At 31.9% G+C, this 24,161-nt stretch overlaps 1 protein-coding gene across 1 annotated transcript in view; it reads left to right on the top strand.

Moving 5' to 3' along the window:
• Nucleotides 1-24,161, top strand: part of LOC110993509 (uncharacterized protein DDB_G0287625) — a 158,228-nt gene that overhangs the window by 111,626 nt on the left and 22,441 nt on the right. The window contains exons 4-5 of the mRNA XM_022259797.2: nt 15,561-15,658; nt 19,801-19,961. Of these exons, the coding sequence (XP_022115489.2) occupies nt 15,561-15,658; nt 19,801-19,961 (259 nt within the window). The remainder of the gene's footprint in view (nt 1-15,560; nt 15,659-19,800; nt 19,962-24,161) is intronic.

The raw sequence follows: 24,161 nt of genomic DNA, 5'->3' as shown, positions 1-24,161 counted from the left end.
GAAACAATCGTATCGCATTTTCTATCTTCGTATTAAATTGCCATATCAGCTCTGCTTTCTCTTGTGTGTTTTGCTTCATTTTTCTTTCAATTAGAACGAGTAATATTCATACTTTTTTAAAACGTGAAATTTCTTTATTGAGTTTAATGATGTTGTTTGGGTTACCTGAATTAGGCAGATAAGTTCTTGTTATTCGCAAAAAATTCTCATATATATAAATCCGAAAATTTCACAGCCCTAGAAGATATCAATATCTGCAAGCATACATCAGTAGATCCTGATTATAATATTTATTTTGCTTACTCATTCCATGTTTGAAATAGCAGCACTGGTAGTAAGGTTCTTTGTTAGCTAGCACATTATATTAAAAGGTCACTTATTATTAATTAATAAACCTTACGAGGTAATTTTGCTATTAACCTCTTTTTTTAGGCATCTAACATTTCACTAAGCTTTAAGTTGCAACCACATGATGTCTTCATTTGATATCGATTAGATTATAAAGTTCATTACACTTTGTGGTCATTTAGTATGTGTGATTGTATGGTTTATGTGATTGCGGAACGAATATGAATTTAATATTGAAAATCCATAGAAATACCGATAAAATATTTCTATGTCAATTTTATGAAAGTTATACTCCTTAATTAATTAATTTGATTTAATTCCATACAAACACATATATTTAGGATTGATTGTTCCAGTTCAATCAATTTGTATAACTCAAAACTTAGCGGTTAAAAAGAATGGCGGAGAGTTTCTTCCCCAGTTCTCTTTTCCCGCTCCACGACCTTTACCTCCGAACTGATTGATGTAAATTTAAATTTAGAATCAATTTAACATCTTTTCTGTTGGCGTTCATAAGTGTACTATATGGAAACCCCATTATTTCTGCTATCTCCAGCCATCTATCACCATGAGACCTGAGGTCAAAATGTTGTGCTATATTCATTAATAGGTCATAATTCTCATGATTGCGTCTAGTTCAAATCAGGTAATCCACTACCAGTTACAAGTTATGGGGGCGCTCTAAATTTTAAATGTAATAAATCTCAATGATACAATCAAGCCGAGTCCCAAGCAAAGGGAATCAAACCCAATACGTACGAGTGACAGGCTACGAAAGAACGGCCCATAATAATGATATGATACCCATGATAATAGATAGGCTGTGAAATGTATTCTAAACCCTACGAATCGTAGCAATATAATAACAAGATATACTCTAATTATGTACGTAAACCCGTTTACTTAAACATTAAAGCTTCCTAACTCAATGAGTCTAGGTTAATGAGACGTAAGTGAAAATAAACCAAGCGAAATATGATTTCCTTGATAATGAACTTCAATTCTTCACCCATTCCACTTCTCATGCAAAAGTAGGCACTTCCGAAACAATCGGAATAATTACTCGTACATGACAGTGTGAAATTAAAAACGAAAGTTAGGTTTACCTACTTTTAAGCAAATGTGTTAGATGTCGGCGATGTCATTTGTTATTGGACAAATTTTTAAATGAAGACAATCATTCGTACCAGGGCAATCAATATGGATGGGCGCTTAACTTAGATAGGGCTGGTGACCGGAGAAATGATTTTAAATCATATATACACAGGTGGCATATAAAAGTACAGTGAAATAGTCTAGGAATTTTCAAATAATATAAATATATTTCTTAGATTAGATTATTTAGATTATTAATTATATACTATGTTAACTGATGCTTCATTCAATTTGTTATTCTGTTTAGATGATAGTTTTGGCCTATCATTTAAATTACGAAGATGTTTTTGGACATTTTGGATTATAAAAGAAATATCATATATTTGATTGTTTTCAAGTAAAATAACAAACTCTAAATGTTGATTCTTAAAATACATTTCTACAACACATTTCAGTTTTATTCATCATATGAAATTTCTTTTTTTAAAAAGGGTTTAAAAATGTTCGCTCTCTTCTTTCCTACAAGTGTGTTAGTTAGCAAACCACACCGCCTTGTGCTATCTAGAGATTATCATGTATTCGGTCTAGAGTGACTTTATCGGTCACAAGTTCTCCTTCACTAAACCATTCTTTAAATACCGTTACAAGAGATAAAATTAATTGAAATTAAATGGAATCTGAATGGCCTCCTCACATTTTTCTTAAAGTGTCACGAATTTAAGTGGTTTGCTGATCACCCACACCCAGACTCACACGCCCCAGTTTGCGCACAGCGATGAGTAAAAGTGTTTCTAATTATATGAAAGTTTTATTTTCACACGTATAGCTTTTTATTAAGCTCTTTTTTATAAAACTCTAGAGATCTCATAACCTATTAAGCTGGTGTCCGTATATTATCGTATCTCTGCCATATTATTAATTAGCCAACCTAAATAACGTTTCGTCACTGAAATTTTTTTACAATAAAACTCTATTGCATTACACACCACAGACACGACTAGTAACTGAACCATACTTAATTGAGAGATAATACATGATGCATATACATTAATACATAAATATCTAGTTAGACAATTAGCCAAAATGTATTGCTTGCAATTTCAATTTTAATATTTGAAACTGAATCAAGCTACCGTAAATTTCGACTAAGGGTCTTTCAAGGAAAGAGCGTAAGAATGAAAGAGAAAAAAAGAGGTTCTTAAAAAGCCGGCAACGCACTCGCGAGCCCTCTGGCATTGAAAGAGCCCATGGGCGGCGATATCACTTAAAATCAGGTCAGCCTCCTGCCCGTTTGCCCCTGTTATATAAAAAAAACACTGACACATGAACAGGAAAGTCGAACAATAAACTATTACTCACATTGTATATTTGCGTGTAATGTATTGTACAGAAAAACTTAATTAATAAAGCACAAATAGCGAAGGTCCAAAAAAATAGGAAATTTCTAAGTGAGAATCGCGCAACAATAGATTTTCGCTCCAGTTTCTAGCGCATTTCTAATCCTATAATATAAAGAATATATTACTAGTATACGATAAAAGATAAAAATAACAGATCACGCGATAAATTTACTTTCATTTAATTATATTTTAATTGAAATTGAATAGCTATGAGCTAGTTTTTAGACGACCTAATGATTGGCAAAATTGGCCTGAAATTTGATTGTGAAAGCAATTATTATCAATCAAATCAAAAATCATTTATTCATGTAGGTTTGGACACTTGTCATGTGTTGGACACATTTCTCTAATGCCGAGATCTATAGAGCGCACTTTGACTTAGCTCAAACTTTACTAACGAAAAACTTTGCTTAGTGTACACTTAGCATAAACTATGATTTGGTATTTATAGACATTTTAAGGGTAAGATTAAGCTAAGCACAAGCTAAGACGGAAAATGACAAAATACAAAGTGATGTTTCATTTCATGGAATACCTTCTTTATTATTCTTTAAAAAAGTATAACAATAACAAATATTTAAACGTCTAAAACGGATCACATTTATTGATATCTATTTATTTTATTATCACAATAACTAGAATTTTACAAGTTTACCTTTAGAAAAATTATTTAAAAGTTAAATGACATAATTACAGAGATGACAATAATTTTTTGTTATGTAGAACGGATCGCATTGTTATGACAACTTGTATTTACAATTCAAAATTTTCAATCGCTTTTTCACTTTTGCTAATTCTATTTGTGTGAGCTGTTACAAATGTTTAATTATACTTTAAAACAACGACTGGCTTTGACTTGGACCTGGACCTGGCTTTATTGAAAGTGACATAATGGAGAATATAGAGAGAGTTCTATCTTTAATAGAAAACATTGAAAGGGTAGGAACTGCAGTCGATATGAATCCCCGAATGCCAAAAGTATATTATGTTCGGAACGAACACAACCAAAATGAAGCTAGGACTACGGTCAAAATTGACAAATACTACTACTAATATAAATATTGCTTGTGCTGTACTGCATAATATAGGTATAGAAAGATGGGATGCTTATGTCGATGGTGATCTTGCTGATCAGACACCAGAAGTTGAAGAACACAGAAACAATGAAATATGTCCTACCGGTCTAGCATTCCGGCAATCTGTGATTGCCCAATTTAACTACGTTTTTGGTAATAAAGAAAATCAAACAAAACTTATAGTATTTTAATCATTTATTTTCCGATTCTTTTTTTAACTGTAAAACTTCTAATGATATTTTTTTTTCTATCTCATATTTTCTTTTGTTGTTGTCCAACTCTTGCCACAGCAATTTTTTTTAAGGTCGTCAAATGAAGGTTTATTTTTTCTGCTTGCTGATTCACTTTTAGTGGTGACTTCAACACTGGTTTCCGTCAACCCAGCTTCTTCAGTCTAGTTGTGGCTTGTTCCCGGCTGATTTACATATTTAAATGTGGCATCTATAGTGGACGCTCTTGCCCTCTTTGGTCTCCAGCTTTCATTATTATTGTCATGATCAGTACCAGCTAAAAAAGTAAACAGTCTAATAAGTAAACCAAGATAAGCATTAAATTTTTGCCGCGGGCTTAAACCTAACTAGTGAATGAAGTGTATGAAGATCTTTGTAATGCCCTTACAGCATATTGATATTTATAGATAGTGTATGTTGGTGGATTACTTACAGTATGTGACACGTTAGAGTTATTAAATTACTGCACCAACTGTACGAGCAATTGTCTCTCAAATACCGAGTAGGGTTTCTGTTTTGCCCATTTTCTCCATTTTTTTGTGCGCGAGTCCGGTCCGAGTGAGAATAGCCGTGGTCAGTCGTTTAAGCAGGTACAAAATCCGTTGAGCAAGCAGGGTCGTTAGTTAATAAGAGGTAGAAGATTAAATATCTAAGATATTAATATTTCTAGGCAAACGAAAATAACAGATTTGAAGCGAGAGTTGAAGTTAGTTTGAATTTTGTTGTCAACATATGTCACTGCTATAGGGCAAATACTACAAAATAAAAAATCAAGTAAAAGATATGATGGCAAAGTAAATTTTGGGCCATTAATTTTGTTAGGCTTATAGTCAAAGTTTTTGGTAAGTCGTCGATTTCGTGGACTTGAGATTAAGCTAAGCCAACACTCCGAGAGATTCGTAGTTTGCTCTATAAATACCAAATATGACTTAACTAGAAAGTTTAGTCTGAGCAAAGTGTAAGTGCGCTCTATAGATCTCGGCATAAGTTTACATTTATTGGCAGTTCTCAAATGTAGAAATGAATTTTTGGTCCCGAAGTTTGATTTTGATCATGGTTTGAGGTTACATATCTCTAGAGCGCTTGTGTTAGCAGTTTTTAAAACCGTTAAAACAGTGCAAAACAACGACGTAATATAAGAAAAACAAACTTTTTATAAATGTTTTAAAAATGTGGTGAAATAATAAATACGGTATCCAATTATTATTATTCATTACTCAGTCCGGAAGTAGATTTTTAACGGTGTTAACAAATTAAATAAAAAACAATATTTATAATATTTAAATTTTCGTTTCCGTTGAAACGTCATTGACAAATGTAAAAAATTTATTGATTTCCTTTAAACACCGGAAACATTATTAATATTTTTTATAAGTATGTTCACGTCGTGGTTTAAACTACACGAATATATATAATCTTTTTGGTGAGTCAAATATTTTTTTTATAATTTGCTCGACTAAATGTTATCTAGTCTAGTATTTTAAAACCGAATTCGACTCGAGTAAGGTAAAAACTCAATCAAATAAACTTAGGGAATTTTAGTTCAGTCAGTTCTTAAGTTAATAAAAAAACACAGGAATATTAGAGCAACTTATGAATATAAAAACTCTTTAGACGAAACAACGCTCTCGTGCGAAAATAATTTCAAATCAGTTTTGACATGAGTATTGTAGTCTCTGGTCATTCTTTTAAGGGCATACAGATTGTTGTGACTGATCATGATGCTTTCGCCAGATAGTTCTAAGTCAATCTTCGGATAACGGTGCGAACCTTGTTGGTACATGAAACGAAAGTTTATCTTTTGTTGTTACCGACCTGGGGTCAAAGATCTGTCGCCGGCTATCTTTAAGGCTGTTTATAGACGTATAAAAACATCAATGTCAAAGGGGCCTAGAACGGAGCATGCTCATAATTAGAAAAATAATAAAATACCACCCAAAGATAAACCTTACTAAAGCTACCGATGCTCTACTAAGCTCTAAAGCTCAACTTTGGCATTGACCTGGAATACCTGGACATCCTTGGAGGAGGAGATTCTTGCAAATGTATAAGAAATTAAATATTATAAAGTACAGATGAAATTAGTGTCTTTTTTTATTTAATTATGGTAGGATTAAGTATGCTTAACCTTGATTTTGCAACGCTTTTTATTTTATTATTATACGAGTATAATTTGCCTGGAAGAAATCTGTAAGTATGTGTGATTGGTAGGTTTCGGCTGTTGCGTCGCGTTATTACTACTTGTATTTAAAACTGACAGAATTGTTATACTCGTAGGTTTCTTAAAACATTCTAAAGATTACTTAGAAAAGCCAATTCCAAAAGGGAAATTTATCATTTTCTCTCAACCTACGTTTTATGTCACTATCTATGAATCTGAAACCTGTGTTAGGTAATCTGTGATAACCACCCTAATTTGACATAAGATCACGAAGAGCCATCACGATATAATTTCACGAGTTTCGCGTCACGCCGTGATCCTAATACGATACCGTCTAATTCAAATTGCCGTGAATAAATTCAGAATCGGCGTTATAAAGGTTATCGCGATTCAAGGATTTGACGCCTAACCAATCATTATTAGCTCAAACAAATTTAATCTCTATTCCACGAACATAAAGTTTAAATTTGAAGTTGATTTAAAACGTTTTCTATGTTTGCATACATTGGGTATTGGCGGAAGCGTCAATGAGATTAAGAAGCTATTTTTATCCATACGACAAGTGGATAAAGCTCAAATCTGTATGTTCCGATATTGATAAGCATATTCTGACGCGTTTTCATAGTAATTTTTAATTTTTTCCGCATCGATCTGAATAGTTTTTGTATGATCTAAATAACAGCAGTTAGCAATGTTAGCAGGATTCAACACTGCAATTCATTCTATATGCACATTCGCTCGCTAGGCAGTTTTTGCCGCACCACCTATATGCACCAGCTGCTGAAGTATTTCCGACCCAATTCAACTTAAACTTCTAGAAAAGAGCACACCAATTTTAAAAAGGACGACAACGCACTGGCAATCCTTCTGGAGAGGAGTGCCCCTTTGCCACCTGTATAGAAAAAAAAGTTAATTTTAAAAGTCGACCTAAAGTCCTCTCGTCGGTTCCACACAGCCTTAACATTTTTTCTACTTCCATAAAAATAGTTCCAAAAACTAAGTGGGAAATGGAGTTAAAATTTTACTTACAAAACCATTTTAAAATAAAATTCAGCGCTTAAAATGGGTTTTCTACAGAAAACATTTCTCGCCGTGTTTGTAACAAGAAAAATAAAGCATATTACTTTGTTTGCAAAAAGTCAATTAACTTGTGCGGTAATGGTCGTAACAGCAAATCGTTGTAAGCGGATGTTCATATTATGTAAATGTTTACGAGAAACAATACGATTTGTAACTTTTTAAAACTAGTATATTTTTGGAGATTTGGCCCAATTAGACTTAATTGAATTGGACGATTTAACACCATAAAAGCATCGACTTCATAATTTTCAAACTTAGTATGCACTTATCTGCATACCTACTTAATAATTAATTAATTCATAAGACCATCGATATTTAAAAAAAAATTACATTTACTACCAGTTCTCTCATCAAGGACAACAAGACAAGGCAACTCACCGCCATCCTTTTCAATCGCCAAGCTTTGGTTTATAAGAAAGATGTTATGAAATGCACCCATGACGCCATGCTTCAATCTACATAGTGAAAATTATCGTACAATAACAAAGTAACATCTATTAAATAATAAAACTATTATAAAATCGCGTATATAATGCGTTTATGATTATTGTGTGATATCCTCCATATGCGGCAAAAAATGATTATTTATTAATCTAATCTTTGATCCATCGTAAGATTTTTTAAGGTCTAAAACAACTATATTCAAATTCAAAATATTCATATAGGTAACACAATGACGTCAAAAACAGAAATGTATATGAAATGCTTCTAAATTTACAATTACTGCCAGTTCTTAAATCAAGGGCGTAGAACGGAAGAGCCTCCGCCACTGTTTTTAATCGCCAAGTTTTTGTTTGACACAACGTTTGTAAGGAGCTGCAACGATTACACTATATTCCACATGACATGTTTAATAATAATAATAAAACAAATTAAAAAATCGGAGGCATGGTGAAATAGGATAGGAGGAGAATAGTAATATACGAACATTGATCGTATAAATAAAAAATGTTATAACACTTCTGCATATTTGAACCAGTCAACTGTGATGTTTAACACATAATAAATCGTGAGAATTTAAGTCGTTGACCGGCAAATCTTCGCCTCGGGTAGAGAAATTGATTCTTGTTAAGTGCAGATCTCATTAAACACTAACTGACCTTTGGTTTAATTACCTCTGCCATTGTTTACTGAGAAAGTGAAATTCTCAGGTCATGTTATGTAATCAAGGTCGTCTTGTCAAAACAAAACTAATTCGTTGATAATTATTGTGGCAATCAAGAAGACGCTAATATGATTTTTAGTTTAATGCTAATTAAGGTTCATTTTTAATTGTGTGGGGAATACAGATACAAAATAATTTTAAATTTATTTTATGTCAAAACCAAAACGCTAAATACTTGTATTAATTTTTCAAAATGCGTTATTTATTAGCTAATTATAAATTCTCATTAGGGTTTACACAAGCCAACAATCGAGGCCTTGACTTTGAGGAAGATGAAACACACGCTAAACAGTAGCTATTTTGCAAGCAACTTTTATTAAGTTTGTCAAATTAATATCAATTATTTTTCTTTAATAGCAGGATGAGTACAATTCTATTGTTTATTTAAACGTGCGAACGTACAGTAGTTGTATTTAGAAATCATTTAAGCGATTAAATTACATATGAAATAAAATTACAGGTAATTTAGCTATTAGGCAGTCGTTCATATTACTGTGACTGGCTTTTTTATTCAAAGACAACTCTACTTCAGATATAATGAAACTTTATAAAATATAGATAAATATATATATTATGAAGTTTTTATGGTGAAAATAGTTAACCAATTTTATTCGGTAATCAAGTTATCGAACCAGACCGGACCGAATTAACTGTGATTGCGGGGTGATTTTTTTTTATAGAACAGGGGCAAACGGGCAGGAGGTTCACCTGATGTTATGTGATACCGCCGCCCATGGACACTCAATGCCAGAGGGCTCGCGAGTGCGTTGCCGGCCATTTAAGAATTGGTACGCTTTTTTCTTGAAGGATCCTAAGTCGAATTAAGTTATTAAAATGCAAGTAAATTAAAAATACCTACTAACGAGGCCGTATAAAAAGGCGTATTAATTAATTAATTCATACTTAACGCAATGCAGCAACTAATAATTCATTTTACACCTATGATACATAATTAATGGTTTGAAGTTGAAGACGGCGCCTAATTATGTGTTTATGACTTATAACTTACAATTATACCTCCCACGTTACTAAACAATACATTTGAATAAGCTGAATCAAACCTACAATTTTTGCGAGGTAGCATAGATTACAGAGTATAGACATTATGGATATTCGTTATTTTCTATACGTAATCAATACATTTTTAATCTATTTTTATTTCTGAAACTTTGATTAAAAATTTCTAACAAAAATAATATGTTTATCTCCAAATATATTTATATACATACTAGCGGATCCGACAGACGTTGTCCTGTCTATACGTCTTTAATTTGAAAATTTCAAACTTTTTTTAATAAGCTAAAACATTCTGGACCATTTTGATGAAAATTATTATTCAAATGTTATGACAATATCTAACGATCCAGCACATGGTCTACAATAACACAATGATAACAAAACTTTTTTTTAATTTGATTGCAGCGCTAACTGTCGGGACAGACTAAAATTAAAATTCGAATATTATTTAAAATTTGACAGTGCGATGGTAGCGCCGTCTGTCGTATCCAATGTAAAGCATTCCAAAATCAACAACTACTAATTAATTAAAAAAAACATTGTCCAGCGGACAAAATTGTGAATCTAAACCATTCTCGAATCTCCACGAACACACACAAAAAATTTCATCAAAATTGGTCCAGTCGTTTAGGAGGAGTTCAGTCACATACACACGCACACAAGAAATATATATATTAAGATATCTGTATATATATGTATTATAGTAATAATGTAGTGATTTTTGTCTTTCTATAATGTAAATGACACCACAATCATTGATTTTAAGAAATTGCGAAGAGTATTATTAATAATGTATTTGAGGTATAAAAAATGCATACGTATAAATAATAATAATAAAATAATAAAACCCGATTTTAGGAAATAAATATTTTATTAAATATGCCTTTATAAGGGATCTGTTATGTGATTATTTATTATTCTTAATAGGCAAGGAGGTGATAGGCCTACTGCGCCTGATACTCCTCTAACATTTCGATTTTTTCTCGATGTGAATTTCTTCTCCGTACGAGCTTCTGTATTAGACAGGAGTCCATTGGTGCACAGCTCCCAGAGATCAGAGATCACCTCAGAGATGAGTCATACACTGAAACTATCACTGCACCATCGATGGAACCCCTGTATGAATGTTGTGTGGTCTCTTCACTTAATTCTTGTCTCTTTTTTGCGCCTACTTGCTAGCGTATTAATATTAATTCAATAAGTAAGCAATTCATCAAAATACCTACACAAACCATTTTCTATCGAAACGTGTAATTTACCTATTTGTACTGCAGTTTCGAATGCTAATTATTTCTAAGTACGTTTAAACTTTAACAAGACTAAATTAAAATTCAAAAACTTGACGTCGCGTGCACCTGCTACGGCTATTCGTGAATAAATTCAGTGAAATTCACATTTACAATTTTGAAAGTCAACTTTAAACTTGAAAAGGGGAATGAAGTTCTAATAGCGTAAATAGTATGAGTATTTGCTAATTTTTTTAATGGTTCCAATGCGTTAGATTCCTTTATTATATTACACTTACAACTTAAATCTATACTTATACATAAATTTAGTCATTAATGTCATTGTTGCATTGCTAAGTCCGTGAACAATCGTGATACATTAGAAGTAGGATTTCTATGTTTGAGAAAAAACATTTATTACAATCGCTTATGATAAGAGATAAGTATATAATTTTCCGCTCACCACTATGTGGAATCAGCTGCCCACTGAAGTATTTCCGAACCAATTCGACCTAGGGTCCTTCAAGAAAAGAGCGTACCATTTGATAAAGGGCCCGACCACACTTGCGAGCCTCTTGGCGATATGTGTCCATGGGCGGTGGTATTTAACATCAGTTGAGCATCCCACCCGTTTGCTTCCCGTTACATAATAAAATCGTTTAAATTTATTAACCCATTAATATTTTAACCAATTTGTCAAATTCTTATTAATTATAATTTATTTCTCTAAGTTTTTTATAAAAAAAGTATTTTAACTTTAATCCTTTGAAGATTCGTAGCATGAAGCCTGTTGAATGATGAAATATCGTAAACACAGCCTATTTCGGCAAATCGCCATAACGATAATCAAAGCACGTCGATCCATTGTGACGAAAACATTTGGGTGCTCATGATTCCAAAACATTCTCATGCATCAGTATTTTTGGAATGAACGCAAATGTATATGTATGTTTTATGTGTATATTGTGTGTAAGATGTTTTAATATTTACGTTTTTATTCTATTTTAGTTTCGTTATGCAGTTTACATCTGTAATTTAGACTTAAAAATTAATTTTACACTTTACCCTTAGTATTTCGTGTTTTCCTTTCTGTATTTATTATACTTAGTATACGGCTGTATACTAAGGTTGCCTGGAAGAGATCGCTTGTTAGCGATATGGCTGCCCTTTGCCTCCTTAATTTATGTTAGCAGAATTTGGGCTAGTGTTAGTTGATAAAAGTGTGTTAAAAATAATCCTCGGTATTATAAAATATCATTGTGATATGAAGGGTAGTACAGCGGCAGATGGTGGGATTTGGAAGAGGCCTTTGCCAAAAAAGGACACAGAGATGCCTAAAAATATTGAGTTACAGATATATATATATGTTTAAGTGTAAAAACATCGAAACAAAAGGCTGTTATTATTATAAAATATCTACTCAAACCGTACGACTGTTATTGAAATCGTATGATTGGCTTTTAACACAACAAAAACTAATGAAGAAACCGAATCATTAATTCATATCACGATTAAGACGTAAACAAGGATTGATCGTAGGCGTATCATTAATGTCATTAATCATTCATTCACTGATCAAAGTGACCCGCCTTGCCTTGGCTTAAATTTGCAATCGCACTTGTTTATAATAAAGGTTTTAATGAAATTATTTTAAATTAAGAACGAACTTGCGCCCGCTTTAGTTGCGGTGTTGACTCTTAAAACAGCTAACAGGTGGAAACTGACAAGACAAACTGAATATCAATAATTATTAAGATTATAGATTATACATAGAATTCTGTCTCTACTGTGCCGTACTACTGCCCTTCAAATCACAAATACATTTTATAATACCGAGGATTATTTGTAACACGCCTTTATTAACTAACATTGTCACTCATTCACTCACTCACTCACTCACTCACTCACTCACTCATTCACTCTCTCACACATTTACACCCACATTAAGTATGTGGACTACTCTTGTACTCACTTAGGTGTGATGATAACGGTTCAAAAAATAAAAAGGAAACGGTTGAAAAACTAGGTTAAATAATGTCTTACTAAATATTTAACAGTCTCTGCACATGATATAAATAAAATTAAGACCTTCGTTTAGCCTGAATTCTTGTACCCACACGATTCCAAACCTCAGCGCCCCCTTTACTCCTACATACAAGATAAATGGCAAATTATCGGCGTTTAGATTACTCAAATTCTATGTATACCTTCAAAATCTAATCAAATGTAGCTACATTAAGCTACAAAAATCAATGAAGTAAAACATTGTAAGGAAACCGGCTTGCCTTCTTGCCTTGAGACCATCTGAGGCTCAGGACTAAAGTGTAGCGCCACTGATTTATTTTTATTTAATTACCAAAAGTTGTTATTTAAATAATTATATTCGGCGTCAGGGTTAATTTTAGTTAAGGTATTTTCGTAATATGTTTATTATTAAGCAGTGCTGGTCTTATTAAGCTTACAATTGTCATCCCTGGGGTAGTAAGTTCGTTCCGGGACCAATGCAAAGAAGACTGATCACCTACTTGATAAGAAAAATAGATCATACAACAGAAATCTGAAGCCTGGACCTAAAAGGCTAGCCTTAAAGGTTCTACCCCCTATTTTTTTTAATTATTATTTATTGTTCCTGGCTACACACAAAATGTAACTGAGACACGGGCATATGATTCTCAGATATATGTTTCCATAAATTGCAAAAATCTTCTTCTTTCAAAATAGATAAAAGTTGTGCCTACTACATTGACTGTTAATAACTAGTATTTATCTCTTTTTGGAATCTGATCTAAATTTTATTACCTAAATAAAATATTCGTGTTTTGGAGAACACAGGCTGATCAAAATGTTTATAGTTAAAATCACTAGTGAAACAAATACCGTAATGTGTGTCATAGCATTTAATTTTTGTTTAAATAAAACCTCAAAACAACACAATAATGTTTATATTATTACATGTTTTATGTACATGCGAAAAAGAAACATACAGGCTGTCTTACTGCTAAAAGTTTCTGCCAGATTACCCACAACTTTAACTTAACCGCGTATAATCACAGATAATAATAGTAATGAACATTTAAATATGTAGTAATAATAAAATCGAAAAATACTCGTTGCACTTTTAAAGTACAATTAAACATTGAACATTATTCATGTCGTTGAAAAACGCTGTAATAAATCTGGCCATGCGTCGATAGTATAATCTCTTAATCACTGCGAATGCATCTGCATTAATCAAGTTCAATGTCCCGGTTTATCTATTGTACTATTTATATACCAGCACAAGTTATAAGATGAGCGCGATTTGAACCTTTATTCATGACAAATAGGTTGTAATAAAATTCATATATCGCTAGTACCAATACTAGGGAGTCCTGTTGTGGGTAACTGGAAAACAATTAGTCACTAATACATGGTTTAAAACAGTTTTTTAAGAAAAAGTAGGTTTAATGTTACAACTAATAAACCCTGGTCTAAAATTAATTTTAAAAAGTATTTTTTTAGTTTCAACACGTAGTTGCTTCTTCAAATTTAATAATTAAAAAATTCCATACAATTACCAATTTCCAAGAATTTTCCAAAAAAAAAAAATTTTCTTCTTCTAAATATTTATTTATATATTTAATTAAAAGTAATCTAACAGCTTATACTTATTTATATTATAAAACAATATTGAAAGGCAAAACAGGTTACATACATAGACAGTATATGTCATATAAAACAAAAAACAAGCAAGTACATTAATAGACAAACATGAATTAAAAAAAAACTAAGGTAAACTGAAATTTAACATTTAAAACAACAAATAATACTTAGAATTTAAAATTACAAATTAAACAAAATCAGATATACATTTGTAATAAATACAAAATTCTAAATTCAAAAATCATTTATTCATTTAGATACACAATGTACATATGTACACGTCAATAAAAAATATAAACATATTAAATGCTTCTAATTTTAATTTTATTTTTAGTTCTCAAATCAAGGGCGTAGAACGGACGAGAAGAACTGGCTATAAACTCTTCGTCGCTTTTTTTACGTTATACATTTTTACTATTTAAAGTCGAATCCATATCGCTTGACTAATAATTATAATAAGAAGGATTACATCGTCGTTAACTGCAACTGAGAAATCTTTAATTGCGAACTATAACAAGTTATGAATGCATCGGGGAGTTTTATAATTCGAAATTCGAATTTTAGATATTTATATTTTTGTATGCAAACGTTGTACTTGTTGTAATCTTGAATACGAATCAGAGTCATTCTATTGAACATTAGTTTATTTGACGACATCAGCTTACTTACACCGATCTATATTTGGCTGCAGTCCAAATACACAGTTCGCTGCAGCGTCCACAACTTGCATTGTAAATTAAATTTATTGCATAACAACTTCTATAGCCCCCCTGTATGAGTTCCTTAATAACATTGCGTTCGCTGCATGTATTAAACATAAAAAATATGATCATTTATTATTTACATAAACAAACAAAACTTACTTTTCCTTTTTTTTATATATCACAGAGCTAAAGGGCAGCCGCTTACCTGATTTTATGTGATACAATGCCAGAGGGCTCGCGAGTCCGTTGCCGGCCTTTAAAATTACTATAAAACAGGACTTAACCATATCTAATTATTTAGATGATAAAGTCAAATTATATGGTATTGAAAAAGAACTAACATGTTCTATTCAGTTTTAAAAATAGAAATAGTTATCTGTACATGTGTGATGTTCATCAATTGTCTATTATTCCAGGTGACATTGAAGACTGCATAGTAACACCGGCGTATCAAGGCCAGTTCACTCCTCTTCCCGAAGCGTTATGTGACTGCATTATGGACCTCACCTCGCAGGTAATAAACAAGTTATAAAAAAACTAATTAGCAATGTTTCAAACAAATGGCGAATTCGTATTTTAAAATTTCGCGCCAAGACATTGAAATATTGGAAAAATAAAAACAGAAACACACCTTTAATAAGCTTTATAAAACGTAAGTTATTCATCCGCTTATACATAATTCCTTTTAAATTGCGTATAAAAAATATTTAAATTATATTACACAGATAAAGGGCGCTTATAACCGCCATTTTGAAAAAGTTCCGTTGCTCGTACCTAATACCGGAATGACAACGGCCATGAAATTTAAAGAAATACTAAAAATATACCGGTTTTAACAACCTGTATGCATATTTTGGTGATGGTCTAAAATTCACGAGTTGATGTTAACTGCTTCACAGATTTATATAATTATAATTTTGAAATTAAATTTGTATTCAATATTGTAGTCAGTATGCAAAGTTCTTGAGTGTATTATATATGGAAGTCCTCCACGGTCTGAAGACATTTTCTTTTGCAAACTAGGGAACTGTGGAATCGACTGTGGCACTGTTTGAAAAAGAGTTCTCCTTCCTCATAGGCCGGCAACTGGCAACTCAACCACTAAAACTGGTGTCCATAGACTGTGATGACGGTCGTTTTTGGGCGTCTTGTAGGATCGTTTGACACAACAAACAAAAAATTACATTAAAAATAAAAAAAATATTCTTAATTAAGGGCTTCGCTTACTACTCTTAGTAAAAGTTTTGAAATAAACCTTTAAAAATCGATTTCGATCTACGTTCCATTTTTAAATTTAGAATGTTGCTGTAAAATATGTTTAATCGCTTACGGTTCTGTCTTGAGTGGTAAATTCTTGCGGCCATCCCTAAATAACTATGCCATGATGTAATGTTGCTAATTCAGAACAAAACTGCGTGTTTGGTGTATTGAGGATAAAGCCAAGTATATTGCATGTACAACAAGATTTTTATTTAATATATATACCTATAAACGAATAGCGTTATATTTTTTATAATATTTGATGGATTTTTTTTACAATGCATAAAAATATGTTATATATTTCAATAAGTTATCAAAGTTGATTTCATTTTTCATATGTTATTCTAACTAGTCTAGATGCTGTGGACTGTGGTTAGATAAATAAAAGTAATATATATCTGGACTTGTAGTTTAATTAGAAGAACAACGTGACACAGTATTTAATAAAAGATTTTAGAGAAAAATAGCCATCATGAAAAGTAGAGTTGACAAGTTAATTTATATTACATTGTCTATTACAGACTATATATCTAACAATCATAATCCCGCGACGACTTCTTGTTTAACAGTACATTTCAATTACGTCTCCATGAATCGTTCTAAATTTAAAGACGCAATGCTTATGAGCCGTCATTGGCGTTCCTTTTTCAAATTTTATAGAACCTGTCGCGATTGATTGCTAACTAATAACTATCAATTAACTTATTATTTGACAAAAAACGGCATCCAAAAATCGTTCTAAATTTAAAATTGAAGTGCTTACGAGACGTTATTGGCATAATTCTGCATTCCTTTTTCAAAATCGTATCAAACCTGTTACAATTGATTGCTTGCTGTATTGACCAATGACAATCAATTTGAGAAAAGCATTGCTTCCACAAATCGTTCTAAATTTAAAACCGCCACCTACGAGGCGTTGGCCTCATAGATTGTAAATTGTTCTTGCGTGCTTATTACCATCTAATCCCGCTCAAATGTCATATAAATCTGAAACATAATTCAATGAATATTCAAAGTATCCAGTATCGTAACACGTTACAATTTGTCAATTTTGTAACGTTTTGTAACAAGTGCCACAATAGAATGTAGTCTGTCTAGTCTATGTCGTATGTGGGTAGGTATTTATGTCGCGATCTTAAATGTAACAATGCACGATGTATTACATGTATAAATGTACGACATGAGTTTTTGTGATATGATAATTTATAAATTACGGGTAAGATTGAATGTCAAAACTAAGGTACGACTCCCCTCTGTTGAAAACGTATAAATAAATAAAACTAAATATATATAATAAATCAATAGAAATAAATAAAAATATAATAAAACGTACGTATTGGATTTGACTTTTGAATGTATATTATATACACCTGGCGCAGTTTCGTTTCATTGTGATTGGTCATATTAGGTTAGTTTGTCTATCGAGGGTTGAAGCTGACCACAGAGGATCTTTAAATCTAAGTAACCTTAATCTTATCGATAAAGATAATTGAGAAAACTTATTAATTTAAATGCTTGTTTTAATAACATACTGGGTAAATTTTAATAAATATTAGTATTAAAATAATACAAATATTTATTAAAATAAACCATAATCGCGCCGGTGTATAGAGTGCCAAACGTCATATTGGCAATTCTTAATTAAAAAAATTAAAAAATGCTCCTAACTCTTACATGACAAGTTATGCAGATATTCCGTCCTTAACACCGATTTTATTACGCCGTTAAAACAATCGTGTTTATTCTTGTTTCTTAGAATTATTGGTGTGGGAACCGCTCTATTCTATATTTCATTTAACATATAAAATTCGAATTTTATGTTTGAATAATCATTTGAAGATTAATATTATTTCTAGCACTTTTGTCTTGTATAATATAGCTTTCGTTTACACATGGATATTAGATTTTTTTTAGTAAATCTGTTTGCTTTATGGTAAGCGTAAATATATACAGCCTCACTCTTTATGTATTTCAATAATCTTGTTCATTATCACACTTATTTTTGTTCAAAGGTTTTATATATAATAAAAATTGACAAATAGAACATTGAAAAAGTTCGATTTCCGGGGCAGTGTACCTCTTAGTTCCTAAAATAGGCTATTAGTAGGCAATAGTGACATGAAGGTAGTATGTAAAAGTGACATATTGTACGTGTAGAATTATATTTATAAAAATAGTAAAAAAAATATTTAACTGTTTTAGTATGACACAACAAAACCATATTCATTAAAATCACGTATTCTATTTAAAATTTTGTATCAAATAAAATTTAAAATTCTAGGAAATACAAGCATAATATTTATCTTACGAATCTTTGAAGGTCAATGGTTGTGACAACATCAAGATTCATTTGATTGATTCAACTGCGTCATTTACGATAGTCATTGATAAAAAACATAAGTAAATAGCTTCCGTTGTTTTTCCTTTGCGGTTTTACACGGCCGTCAAGCAGTGTTGGACTCGTGGCTTCAGCGTGTGACTCTCATCCCTTAGATCGTTGGTTCGATCCCCAGTTATGCATAAACTTCTTTTCTATGTACGTATTTAACAAAACCAACTAACGAACATTATTTTTGCTCGAATGGTGAAGGAAAACATTGTGGGGACACCGGCTTGCCTGACACCTAAAACAAAGTCGACGGCGTGTGTCAGGCACAAATGGCTTATCACCTACTTGCCTATTAGATTAACAGATGATGATACTTAAGTCTTAAGCCTAGATCTAAAAAGGAGCACCACTGATTTAATTAGTTTAATTAGGCCGTATCCTATAATTATTCAATTCAAACAAATCAAATGAGGGGGCGAAAGGAGTTTAGTTTATTTACCAGAGCAGACTTAATGGTCAATAACATATTGACTGCTCCGAATTGCTTATACTGTTTGATTTTAACCAATTCAGTACAGACTATGCTCAAAATAATATACGTATACATCTTTATTTAGTTTGAATTTATATGATCACATTGCTCAATTCTACACCTTGACGAGCAAATTAAAGTACATAATGTTCGTCATATATATGACGTAATTCGTATTGACTATATTTTAATTATAATTTGTATGAAAAAAAAACTTGGTTATTGATAATCCGTTAAACAAATCATTTAATTGCATCATCATCATGATAATTGCAGGTCTGTTTATTTCTTAAATATATAATAAAAGGGGGTAATTAAAAATCAGGGGTAACCGTTAGTATGAAATAATTTTCCACTCCACTCCATTAGCTATCCCTATTAAAGCGGTTGGTGTTTACATATATAAGTAAGAGTTTTAAATATGTATAAGTGAGATAAAATAATAAGCACAGTAGCAGGGAAAAAACTGTATATTTTATTGTTATGATTACTATATAAAATTTGGTCTTTATAATTTCCAACAACTCTATTCCAGGGGCAGTCAGCAACACTGGAGAGTATAAGAACCTCATTGTCTTCCAAATTCCCGTCCATGCAGACACCCTCACCGGAAGTGGTGTATGACACACTGGCTCAGCTGATGCAAGAGAGGAAAATCTACCAGACTTCGAGAGGATTCTTCATCGTCACTCCAGAGTAAATATTTTATTTCATTGATTATGTAAACTGTATTTGTTTTTATATTTTCCTAAGACCATAGATCTCCACTTGCTACTGTTTCTCTCTCGCTTCATCCACTTTCAAGACCATGCCTGCTCATCGGCTATGGGTACTTCTAATTTATAAACTTTATTTTAAATAATCTCATCCAACCACAAGTAAAACATGGAACGGATACAATTTGAAAGTAAAAAACACGTACATACATACGTCGCTAACACACATAAGAGACCAAATTTAATTTACATTAATAAAAAAGCTACCTAATAGATATAACACTATCAACATACTCAGAACCCAAAGAAAAACTAGCAAATATCAACCACGTTAAACAAAACTCACTTGTGTGTGAAATACCTAAGCAAGTGTCATATCAATTATAGACGCAACAGGAATTGAAGTTAAAAGTATTACAAATTCAAAAATTCAATGTGTATATAGACAGCACAATTCTCCATAGTAACTATAACATAACTAATAAATTTCTTGGAGATGTTCAGAGGTTCTATCTAGGAATACAGTATCCTAGATAGAACCACTGGACACGACTCAAACATAGACTAAAAGACTAAGAAATATTTGTTTATCCAACTTTCAATTAATTTAATCATTTGAAACGGAAACACAAAATGATGCACACATTGAAACACCATAGTTATCGTTTTGTCTACTTAAAATAGAAATAAAAGATTTTGCTAATGATATACGGTTGAGTTGCATTAGAATCCTCAATTTATTGGCCAAAAAATAGCTATTTATTTGACCTTACCATATAAGGTCCTTAACGTCGCATTTTTTTATTCAAAGCGCGACTTTTGAAATCACCAGAAAAACCCACGCGTCACCATCCAATATATTATTTGCAACATAAAAAATATACGTGAGATGAATGTTCGGTGATTGAACTTTATATTTTCTAAAAGTGTTTAGAAACTGCCACAAAAACATATTTTTTTTTACCATAGTGGAAGTAGGATGGATTTGGTTTTTGTGACTCATACCTACTATTGTTAATTTTGATTATTCGTAAATAAGACTAATCATTCTCTTAAACATGCAACTCTGTCTCTCTCTTTCTCTTAGCTTGCCAGCACTCAGAAACATGGATGACTATATAACTCAGGATTGATTTAAGAGTCAAAGATTGATGATACATTTTCTTCCTTTGATGCTTCCATCGATTATTTTTCTTCTAAACTTACCTTAATATTTATAATAATTGCGTACCAATAAACGTAGACTCTAAATATAGGCCCAGAATCTTAATTTCGATTTCTGAGTACAGTTAAATAACACATTTCAACTTCATTACAGTACCATAAATCCACGTCGCGTTCAAATCAACGGCAAATGAAAACAAATAGTAGCGAACTCGATGATTCATCCCACCAAATAAAGACATGAACTGGAACACGCACCACAATTTGGAACGCAGCCTGTGTACGAATGACAGAATGCCAATTTTGGCGCCAAACTTGACATTTCGATTCCAATGGTGGACAGAACAATCTACACAAACGCGTTCGATTTTTAAAAAAGCAATTTAATATTTACTCAGTGTTGTGTGAAACTTCAAACTGAATCTTTAGACGCCAAACTTCGACGTCAAAGCAAAAAAAATGGCGGACAAAACAATCCGCATTTCTTTTGAAGCGTGTATATGTCATTATATGTAGCCACATTTGAAAAGCCAATTAGTAATTTTAATAATTTGAATCCGTGTGGTCAAACGTCAAAAATGTAGGTACCTTATGTCATATAAAAAAATCCAAGATTAAAGTTACTTTGACCTCTGAGTTGTAATTTTGCAAATTGGATTTATAAACAGAGAGCATACAACACATATTTAACCGAACGTGTGGTCTTCGGTAACCGGATTCTCTGAACTCATGTTTCATCAATTTTTTGCTAAACGTCACCTGTCGCTCAATGAAACACAGGTTTTTATTTTGGTACTACGATAAAGTCGAAATGTAATATAAAGCCAATTAGGGAAGGATACAATACTTAAATTTTCTTCCGCTTGGTTTTTTTTTCGGGCCGCGTTTAAGAACATGATTTGTACTTAATACTAATTATAATGCGTATACATATTACTTATATCCGAACTTCCTTCAGCATTGATCGGAACCTCTTCACCGGTAATGGCTCTCCATGGCTTTCTTTCTCCATTCGCTTCCTGCTAAAAGCTTCTATTCCTTCTATCTACTTTTTTTGAACGCTTACTTCACCTTGGCCCTTTCTAAGGAAAGTGTTTTTAACTATTACCTAATGTAAATGTTTTTGAATTTGACAGTTATCGGTAAAGAAAATATTTCCGAGTTTATTGTTATGTTAGTTATCGTTGATATAAGTAGAAATATACATTTAGATAGAGATCTAGTGCGAACAATGACTCCCGTTCTAAACATTTTGACGAAACATAGTGAGAGCGAGTTAAGTAGTATATATACACATATATACACCTTCCTTTTTAGTAGAAATTAAGCTAATATTTTGCATGTATTTGATATAACATAAACATGAGTCTTGTCTTATATTCAAAAAATTCGATATTTTTTTAATATTAGGACGTAATAAATACAAGAGCGGACCAATTCCTTACAGCCCGGCAACGCACTTGGCGTTATGAGTGCCCATGTTTACATACTATTTTCTCAATCCTATATACCCATAAACTTATTTTAAAATATTTAAACGACAATTAATATTAGGTGCCCGTTTGCTTTTTTTAATAAAACTAACAGTTCTATTCAAAAAACAAAACATCACAATATCACATACAATTCGCTGCTTTCTAAGAAAGACAGCGCAGCTATAATCCATTGAATTGCACAATTCTGGTTAAATTGGGTTTAAAGAACAATTGTTTTTATTTTAAACACGTAATAAGGATGATTACGTGCCAATTAACGGTGAACTAAAGATGCTAAAGAGGACGTAATGACAAGTTTTTGCCATTCAAATTTCAAGAATAATTCGCGCCCGGAGTGGTCAATGTTAATATTAAAATGGCTCACCTGACTCATAAATCTATAGTGAACATAACTGGTTGAACTTGTTGGCAATTTTGTTTTAATATGTGATTAAGATGAAAAATAAAAAATACGCTTTTTGGAATACAATATTATACATATATATTTAACTGGTATAATATGCATTATACTAAGTAAGGACATTTGGAAATTTCATCAATTTATATAATACTAGCTGAACTGGCAAACGTCGTTTTGCCATGTATATCATTTATGCCTCACTCGACATAGATAGGTATAGTGTGTCGCGGACTTTTTTGTAGATATTTATAAGATCTACAATTACTTCTTTTTACTTTTATCTTTAATAGTTTAGGCAGGGTACGCAAAATAAGTAACTTTTTTGGTTGATTTTTTACATCTTGTCTCCGAAAACACCTAATATCTTACGAAATATTTTTGTTCAAAATTAAATATATATTATTATATATTTAATTAAAATGCCTATATTACTCGTGGATAATGTAGCTTTCGAATGGTGTAAGATTTTTTAAAATCGGTCCAGTAGTTTATGAGCCTATTCATTACAATCAAACAAACAAAGTTTTACTCTTTATAATATTAGTGTAGATATATATTGACTTTTTGGGTTTAAAGTATGCCGGTACCCTTAAGATGTTTTCGAATAGCGAACATTAAATGCGCTCATAGTCAGAAAATGATTTACCGCGGATAGAACCCACGACCAACGAGACTCCGACGCTGAAACCTAATTTGCCGTTCAATCAACAGCCTAGTCTCTTTACTAAATTAAATTAATTAATTAATCATTGTAACCTTATATGTATATGTGAGAGAAGAAATAAAGATAATTATTATTATTATTATTTACTAAAGCGCCGTTTATCTAGCGGCCTGAATCTCTTCATAAATTGGCTGGCGAATGGCGAACATTCGTACGAAGACGTGACAGAAATAATAAAGCTGTTGTTATATACTCTAATTGCAACTACACTCTTCCTTTCTGTTTCATAAAACTTTGGAAAATATCATCACAAATTTGTTTGCTAACGCTGAATTGACAGTAACTGGCAGAAAGTGGAACTAAATTGTAATACGACGAATAATGTAACGTCATCGATTCAAGTCATTTGCTCAAATGGTTGAATATCATTCAGGCCATTAGTTTAACGCCGCTGTT

Source organism: Pieris rapae, chromosome 19, assembly GCF_905147795.1.
Source record: "Pieris rapae chromosome 19, ilPieRapa1.1, whole genome shotgun sequence".
Taxonomy (NCBI): domain Eukaryota; kingdom Metazoa; phylum Arthropoda; class Insecta; order Lepidoptera; family Pieridae; genus Pieris; species Pieris rapae.
This window is presented reverse-complemented; position numbering and strand designations above follow the sequence as displayed.